Source organism: Colias eurytheme, chromosome 5 (assembly GCF_061535395.1).
Source record: "Colias eurytheme isolate Ceu_HAF_F1 chromosome 5, ilColEury1 Martin Lab GWU primary, whole genome shotgun sequence".
Classification (NCBI taxonomy): Eukaryota; Metazoa; Arthropoda; class Insecta; order Lepidoptera; family Pieridae; genus Colias; species Colias eurytheme.
The window spans coordinates 10,795,718-10,805,037 of NC_142984.1; the positions used below are offsets into that span (position 1 = coordinate 10,795,718).

At 33.5% G+C, this 9,320-nt stretch overlaps 2 protein-coding genes across 2 annotated transcripts; one reads left to right on the forward strand and one right to left on the reverse strand.

Moving 5' to 3' along the window:
• The first annotated feature begins 273 nt into the window (after positions 1-273).
• LOC149908653 (uncharacterized) lies at positions 274-6,111 on the forward strand. Its single transcript, XM_090102337.1, has 3 exons — positions 274-377; positions 4,039-4,547; positions 5,480-6,111. Exons 2-3 carry the CDS (start codon positions 4,243-4,245, stop codon positions 5,529-5,531), a joined length of 357 nt encoding a protein of 118 aa, XP_089958463.1. The 5' UTR covers positions 274-377; positions 4,039-4,242; the 3' UTR covers positions 5,532-6,111.
• On the reverse strand, positions 4,584-7,057 carry LOC149908654 (uncharacterized). Its single transcript, XM_090102336.1, has 2 exons — positions 6,660-7,057; positions 4,584-5,428 (listed from the first exon to the last, which is right to left on the reverse strand). The coding sequence occupies exons 1-2, from the start codon at positions 6,790-6,792 to the stop codon at positions 4,737-4,739; spliced, it is 825 nt and encodes a 274-aa protein (XP_089958462.1). The 5' UTR covers positions 6,793-7,057; the 3' UTR covers positions 4,584-4,736.
• Positions 7,058-9,320: the final 2,263 nt, after the last annotated feature.

Below are 9,320 nucleotides of genomic sequence, written 5' to 3' on the forward strand. Positions count from 1 at the left end.
AGATTACTAGGTTTATGCTATGTAATAGTTTCTATTAATAGTTTATTATTGAGGTGCAAGCTTAGTGCAGAGAACGCTTTGGTATAATATATGAACAGCTAGCTTCTAAGAAAAGAGGGGATGTGTGAAGTAATGATTTACGGGTTAAATGTTTACCAATTTTGCTGACTCTTTACATAATAACCACCGCCACTTTCAAATTAACAGGCATTGCCAATGCTTATAATAATTTTTAGGTCATTTAAAGGTCATTTATAACTTGCGATAAAACATTGAGATAATAATTAATATGGAGTCGACACCGCCTACATCACTTATGTTCCACTCAACATACGTCATGTGACGTATGTTGAGCGGTATTTTTTAATGGTTTTAAAGTGAAACGCATCAAATATGCCTTCGTGTGTGTTACGATATTGCACAAATAATACAAATAATACGGAAAAGTGCAAAGGAATAACTTTCATCGTTAAGTACCTAACTAGATAATCATTTTTAAAATTTAGTTAGAGCAAAAAAATGGCGCACAGATTTTGTTCGTGGTGTCTCCTCCATACGTAGTAATATTATCTCAATGCGATAAAATAACAATTTTAATTGACATTTTAATCTTAAAATAATATAAGAATATAAGCAATTAAATTGTTATTTACATCCGTATCCAAAATAAACGGTCAATGGTGGTTTGTGTAAATCCGAACGAGTTGGGATAAAGTCGAACGAAAATATAAATGTATGGAATTGTTTTGAACGATATTGAATAACTCATTGCACAAAGGAAATACCGTTTTTAATAATATTGAAGCACGTTGCTGTGTTTTGTAACATCTACCTTTGAGTTTGAGCAATAAATATTTTTCAATATCAAGTGTCAAAAATTTTCCCGCGCGATTCAAATGGTTTTCGACAGGAAAAAAATGTGCACAGACAAAAAATTCGGCGTAGAATATTAAAAAGTCAAAGTGATTGCCCCCGTGGCCGCCGAATAAAACCTATTTCGGAGTTTCAGATACAAAGCCGCGGTTCACACAAAAGATTTTTCACAAAAGTTTTCGTAAAAGCTTTTGGATAATGAGGGGAAATGCGTTTCTGCATAATACATTTATCTAGAACCTTCCGCTGTAATTACAAAAGTTTTCAGTTTAAGCTGGTTGGCATTAAATAAAATATGGGTTTCAATTTTTTTAGCATTAGTTCAAAATTGTGTAACCCAATTTATGTAGGTAACTTAAAAGTTACTTAACAGATTTCTGTAAGTAAGAAGCTTAAATCAAGGAAGGCTTACTTCTTATTTATGCATATTCTGGCCATGGGTAGATTAATAGATACCGCCCAACTTTTTGTGTTCTAGAGCATGCTAATTTCAATATTAGTTGCAATAATTTGAGAATACCTATTATTCATAATTTTTCTCAAACCTTTAGTTGGTTATAATTGGAGTTATATGCATTGTAACAACTCTATAGATTAAATTATTAAATGAAATTCTCAAAACAGCAAAGATAATTCAAAACTAACTTTTTCCAGACGATAAATTTTACACTTCGTATGAATACAATTTTCCGAGATACAAAAGTAAATGAGTCGAGAGGACCAAAGGTCGATATTAAATCGTTTGAACAAAGCGTGTTCCGGTTTTCTTTGTTAATTTTTAACCCTTATAGCATTGTTTACTTAAAGATATGTACTAGCTGAATTACCCGTCTTCTTCCGGATTGAATAACTCGAAATATATGTGGCAATCATAACATCTACAAGTTCTTGAAAACTAATTTAATTATTCTAGAGATTAGCCAAAGCAAATAGTCAGTTAGAGAAAAATAAATTGTCATTCTTGTGCTTTAATAAAAAAGGGCACTTCTATTTTACTTTTTTCAAATATTTTCCCGTTTGATTAATATCTACAGCTTATTAAACATATTTTGCTTTCGGGCATTCTTGAGAACGCGAAAGAATATATTTTTATTTATAGACGCGAGTTAGAAATTACCTTCGTATTTGAAGTAAATGAATCATAAGAGAAGCCTTTGTGTAAATTGAATTGAAAATCCGAAAGAATTTCCTTTATTACGAACGCTTCAAATGCCAAATTATATAGAACATCAAAGATATTTCGAGGTTTTGTTGAATTGAAATTTCGCGATGAAACTGTGTGCTCACCGCTTATCTTGTACTTTGGCAGGTCAGTATTATAATCATATAAGTATGTCTCAACTTTTAATAATTCTGTGAAAAGTGATTTTTGCTTACTGCGAAAATTAAACAGACATGAACTAGAATTAAGCTCGCTGTAAAGATTTCTCAATTTCGAGAAAAATAATTTAATGAATAAATTGCGTTTCAAATTGTAATAATGTATTTGTTGAATTGTAAGATCGAACTATTAATCTAATTCTAGTGAGCTTAATATTTTGTTGCACATTAATATTATAAAGAGAAAAGATTTGTTTCTGAAACTAAATAATTTTGTGAATAGGTCCAGCCTATTCACAAAATTATTTTACCAAAGGCATGAGAAGCATTGGTTGGTAGTAGCGAACAATAAAATTACTATTGGTATATATTATTTGTTCCTCATAAACAATCGTCAAAATACAAGCATACTATTCTTAAAAATGGCAACCCAGACAAATTGACGTAAATCAAAACGCCTCGCATCCAGCTGTAACTAAATAACGCCGAGGCTGGCAACAATTACGAGCGAGCTATTTCCCTCCGGATGTCATTTTGATCAAGACGTAAAATCGCAGACTGATCGAACGATAATTGAACGATATCCGGATTCTACCGGTTTTGTTCTTGTAAGAATTTTAATCTGGAATTCGGTTTCGAATTAGAATTATGTCCCGCTCCTTGGGGATTTCGCGGGGATTAATTATTAATTGTAATTTGGTTAGAGAAATTCACCATTTTAATCGGGGCGCCAAAATTAAAGTATACTGATATATTTTTGTAGGTATGTCTTTTGAACAAATCGATTGAAATGATAAATAATGGCATCATCAACGATCACACTATAGGTATCTCATTCAATTCTCTGATACTTCGTTCCAGATTTTTTAAATTTAAAGCGCGTCACACACGGTGAAGATACTATAATATTTTATCTTAAGATACTGTTATATTTTATATTACAGTATCTTAACGCATCCGGTATCAGCGTTCGGACCATCATTTTTCTTTTTGTCATTGCGTACTAAGACTCCTGTAGAACCGCCATCCTGTTACAAATGACCCACAAAATTTCGCGTCATTTGTAACAGGATGGCGGTTCTACAGGGGTCTTAGTACGCAATGACAAAAAGAAAAATGATGGTCCGAACGCTGATACCGGATGCGTTAAGATACTGTAATATAAAATATAACAGTATCTTAAGATAAATATTATAGTACCTATCTTCACCGTGTGTGACGCGCTTAAGACTTATGTACAATTCACATCTTCCCTGTCAAGATAATGTACCTACACACACTCCTATGACAATACCAAGTAAATTAGGGTTATTAAATAATCTTCTCAATACAAAAGTCTCAAATCCCAATAACAAAGACACATGGGCAAAGATTTCAATGATGAGATAATATTTGATAAACCATGCTATAGAATAAAAATTTTCATCAAAGAATCTAATAATCAAGAATATAAGTCATAAACAGAAAACTGCATGCCAGTTATTTCTGCGCCATTACTCTGCATTGATAGCGAAAGAACAATGGCCGGCTATAATGGCGATTCGACCACGGAAATCGAATAGGGAGCTGAGGTGACGACAGTAATTGCAACGTTGGCTTTTAACTCGTTTTATTAACTTTCCCGCGTTTTTGCAATTATTTTTTAGTCCCGCCTTTGTTCCTAACCTTAAATAAAATTGTGGATTGTCTGTGGCGGTTGTTTTGAGTAAAACAAATGGAATGGTAGGCGATAGAGAAATTTGAATTATAGATTAAGTTATCATGTTTTATTTAATAAATAATTTGGAAAAATTTGCTGCGTCGAGGGCCGACGGTGACGGTGCAGTCAATTTTTTCGGTGTTTAGGGTGCACTCACACACATCAGTCACCGTCAAGTCACCGATGACTGATCGGTGACGGTTTGTGTACGTATCCACAAACACCAGTCACCGTCATGTTGTCCGTCAGTCACGTCGCCGGTTTGACTGAATCATTGAACACATACATCAGGTTAGTCAGTGATTAGACGTGTGTCACGCTAGAGAACAGATACTGCCCTGACGGATAAAATGCCACGTTTCACTACTACGCAATTGGCAATGATCGCTTTAATTTTAGATGAAGAAGAAGAGCAACTTGTAAACAGGCGTCGGGTCTGGGTTCATGAAGCTTGGAGAAAAAGAAACGAAGAGGGCGAATACGCTACTTTGTACCCCCATTTAGCGGCAGATGGCAAAATGTTTTATGAATATTTTCGAATGTCTGAGAACACTTTTAACCTTTTACTTGCAAAGTTAGAAATATACCTGAAAAAAGAGGATACTCATTGGAGAAAAGCTATTACTCCAAGAGAGCGTCTGGTTGTTTGTTTAAGGTAAGTAAAACAATTCTCATTTTAATTGTTATGTATTATAAAAATTAAATCAATTTTGACATAAGAAAATCAGCCGAAAACCAAATTAGATACATTAATCCTTGTGCAATATTATGATCACAGTTTCATAACAAAATTTGAGAAATTCGCGGAATAAAAAGTATTTAAAGTGTCTGTTTCAACAAAAGTTTAATAAGTGGACTCTTGGTCTTCAGTCCGAGGATTTTCTATAGCAGTATTGATGAATCGAGTATTCTCAATGATAATGGAACCAGTTGTGGATGAACGGCTATCTGCAGAAGTTTGTACTGTGGGGACGGTAATACTTTGGAGTTCATATTTTTGTGCTATTCCAAAAAGCTCGCTTTTTGCCAATGCCAACTCATATCGTGGTAACGATTTTAAAATTGGAGCAATAGCACCCAATAAAAATGCGTCAACAGGGTTTTTGAAAGATTCTTCAATTGAGTTATTTGACTTAATTAGTTGTTCCATGACTACTGCTGCAGCTGTTGGTTGGGAACATGATTTTGAAAAAGTTCTTCGTGCCTTTTTTGGGGGTTGTAAGTGCACAGAAGATGCTGATTGAGAAGATTCTGGTGATGGAAGTGACGTTGACCTAGACGTCGTAGCTCTTGGTTCCATGATTTCCGTTGATTCTTGATCGCCCAATAATTCATTGTCACATTCTTCAGAGATATCAGTTTCGATGGTTTCGATAGTTTGTCTTTCATTTAGGAATGGTTTCAAAAATTGTAATTGGTCATGGAACTTATAAACTTTAATCTTTTTGGCACTCTGTCCACTCGTGGTTGTCGATTTCTTCAAAGTCTTTCTATAAGTGTCTCTTATATTTGCCCAACGGGTCTTGCAGATAGCACCTGAAAAATCAAACATAAATAAATTAATCATTGCATTTATTTTTGTTACAGGTATCTAACAGCTGGAGAATCCCTGAACACATTTCCTTCAGTTTCCGTTTAGGACATAGTACAGTGCAAAAAATTGTTACTGATACTTGTAAAATAATAACATATTTAATGGAAGAAATGTTACCAACACCGACGACTAGCAGATGGAAAGGTATTGCGGACAATATATATAATCTCTGGAATTTTCCTAATTGTTTAGGAGCCATCGATGGAAAACATGTTACAATCCAAGCTCCTAACAATACTGGATCATTGTTTTTTAATTACAAAAAAACTTTTTCAGTTGTGCTATTAGCTCTTGTTGATGGTAACTATAATTTTACTGTTGTTAATGTTGAAGCCTTTGGAAAAAATAGCGACGGTGGGATATTCCGTAACTCTAACCTTGGAAAATCGTTGGAAAGACAAACTCTATCGATTCCAAGTAATAGGTTAATACCTGACACAAATATTGAAACTCCGTTCGTTATAGTGGGAGACGAAGCTTTTCCCTTAAAAAGTTATTTAATGCGACCATACCCAGGACAAAATTAAAGTGATGAAAAACGCAACTTTAACTACCGTTTAAGTCGAGTCAGAAGAGTAGTAGAGAACACTTTTGGGATATTAACAAAGAGATTTCAAATATATAACCGAACCATTCAAGCAAAACCAGAAAATGTAGATTTTATTATAATGGCTACATGTATCCTTCATAATTTTATAAACAAATATGAGAAGCATTCATATATACCAAACAATCAAGAAAGCTCAAATGTTTTCGAGAATCTTCCTAGACAAGCTGGCAACGCTACCGCAAACGCTTTTGATATAAGAAACAAATTTACAGAATATTTTAGTTCCGTATTTTATTTCTCAAATCTAAAATTCTGGTATTGATGTAGGTATACTATAACCCCATAAATAGATATCGACTGAAACAAAGTGACCGACATTCCCCTTATGGGTTTTTAGTAGGATATAGGTATATGAAGACCAACCACTTTTACCTACTATGGCAAGTCGCCATAGTAGGTAAAAGTGATTGGCGACTTCAATTAAATCTTTTTTTAATTACCTACTTCATAAATTTTAACGTCGTGTATTTGATTTTACGAGTTTGAAACGACCCATTAGCAGATACCTATTTTACCTGAACTGTGTAGTTCAACAAATAATAATATTAGAATACTTTACTTACCACTAGAGCCAACTTCTGCACCGACCTTTTCCCATATGACGTTTTTATATTTTGTGTCCATGTATTTACGATGACTTAAATCGTACAAACATTCATATTTTCTCACAGTCTCTATTAACTTTTCTATATCCATTTTTGTAACTGCGTAACTGACAATACACGTGTAGCAATTGACGGTAGCACGACGCTGACTGAACTGAGACGTGACGGCACCGGGTGAGTGGGGATAAAAGTATGATACATGTATGGAAAGATTATTTGACGTGCCTGACCGGTGACGTCACTGATAGATTTCGTGCCGGCGACTGTCGTGTGGGAACAGAGTCATACTAGAACTATTGATACATATTTTTTTTTAATCCTGTCCGGTGACGTGCCGTGACGGTGACTGATGTGTGTGGGTGCACCCGATCATACCTACATCTATAATGTCAGTTGTTGTTTTCATTTAAACTGCAGCTACCTATCATAAGTTTACGTCTACTTATAAGTAAGTACCTATAATTTTTGCAATTCATTTCATAACAAAAATAAACATACACATCATCATCACGTAAAAAAAATTCAGATATTTCAACTGTTCTCACTCCAAAAACGTAGCTAATGGTAAACTTGCCTTCACAAGTCCATTATTATCATAGCATAATAATCTATCTTCATTACATTTAAAAAAGCCAGCATATTTACAATACTCGTGGATGCTTTATCGTTAAAATTGGTTCTGACCTGAATTGTTAATAGCGAGCACTAAATCAGCGACTCCAGGGAGACCGGGGTGGACGTAATTTTGCAGCTCGATTTGAACTCATTAATATGTGAGATTCAGTTCATGTAGACTTATTCTAAACTAGTTGTGGCGCTTGCCAAGTTGGGCTTTAAAGAATTTCTGTTTTAAATTTTTGTGATAAATTTGTTTGGTTGGTTTTCACTATAGAAATCTAGTATGTTTTTGGAATCCTTTTGAAAAATGTCTAGGACATCGCATAATACTGTGTTCATGCTAGCAGAATTCTGGTTAAGTACATATATGTATATGTAGAGACTTTCATAAACAGATGAAAATCATCTCATAAAAATAATTTAAGGATTATACCTACTCGTACTTTTGTGATATAGCAACCTGACTAATTCGAAGCAAACATCCATAGCCTTCTAGAAACAAGCCTATTTGTCCCAATTCAAGATCACTAAACTCTATGCGATCGGAGATGGATTGTTATTAGCAATTAACCGCAGGAGCCGGGCAAAACCCGGGGGACAATGTTGAGCCTCAGCCAACGACTGCGTCATATTTACTTAACTTCATTTTGTATGCAATTAAACGAAAAATAATCATTCTCTTACATACAAAGTAAATTATTTACCGTGATTTAATTTCCATACCGTTGAAGTCGTTAATTCATTAAACTTTTAGGTATACGTGAAATACGTGAGTTCAGAACAAGAATTTAATATTTCTCTCAGATTATAAGAAGTTTTTCTTTATAATTTACCATGCCTACAGATAATTTATATGCTAACAGCTAAAGCAAGAATTTTCAATATCAACAAAAAAAGACTCAAGTCACTGTGACTTATTTTTCATTTAATATCCACAAACAAGTAACATATATTAATTGTTTTAAATTATTTATTAATATAATTTTGTACCAATTTAATTTATAAAAATAAGGTCACACAGCACACTTATTAACTATCATCGTCCAGATGTGAATAAAACATAGAGAAAAAGGAAGTTAAATAATTTATACTCTCATCCCAAAGAAGAACTTCATTCATAAAGGGTACATAGAAGCGGACATCGTTAGCCCGTAGGTATTTGAGCGAACATCCTCCAAGAAATACGTTTATTTTATCGAATAGTCAATAGACTATAAAGAATAAAGTATAGAGTACAGATACGTCTAGAGTGGAACTGAATGTTGGCTATAGATTATATAGACACTTGTGTATTCAACATTTTTATTGCCGACGCCTGTGTGTTAGGGGAAAATGTTAGGTGTGATACGCCAATGATTTTTTTCTATTTTTAAAATTTGAATATGCACCTATTTTTATTAAAAATTAAATTTGTACTTGTACTTGTACTTTTATCAAGTATGTAATACATTTATTAATAATTGCAAAAAAACGAATACCTAAATGAAAAGTTTGTAGATAAACAGCCATTATTACAGTATTAAGTATAGAGTACTCAAATTAGCTTTATTTAACCTTATTTATAATTTTTAATTTTTTTACTACAATTTGAATTTATTAACTAAGTCTATGTATGTATAATATGTATCTAAGTTTAAAAAAATACAATTTCAAGTTATCTTTCAGTTATTCCTAAACTATCTATATCCTCGATCCAATCGAACAAAATGCTGCTCACAATTTTATTCCACCAAAAAAGGGAGACTGAACAAAATTCAACGCAAACTAGAAATACAAAAGCCAGCCGCACGCCATAGCCGACATGAAAAAGATTGACGTGCAAAATTTCCCGCCATCGGCGATTTCAGCCATGTTGGCGGGCAAAGGTCAATATTCTTTTCTTTTTTTTTTTCAAGACAAGGCTTTGGAATACGATCGGAGTAGAATGAACAAAGAATAAAAAGCTTTTATTCGAATATTAATTATAATACAATAGTTAGGTACTTAGCCTACTTAGGAAAG

Bases quoted from the DNA above. Each gene is read 5' to 3' on its own strand.
- LOC149908653 (XM_090102337.1), top strand. From the start codon at position 4,243: ATGCCACGTTTCACTACTACGCAATTGGCAATGATCGCTTTAATTTTA. The intron at 4,548-5,479 runs GTAAGTAAAACA...TTTTTGTTACAG, and splicing joins CGTCTGGTTGTTTGTTTAAG to GTATCTAACAGCTGGAGAAT.
- LOC149908654 (XM_090102336.1), bottom strand. From the start codon at position 6,792: ATGGATATAGAAAAGTTAATAGAGACTGTGAGAAAATATGAATGTTTG. The intron at 5,429-6,659 runs GTAAGTAAAGTA...TTGATTTTTCAG, and splicing joins TGCAGAAGTTGGCTCTAGTG to GTGCTATCTGCAAGACCCGT.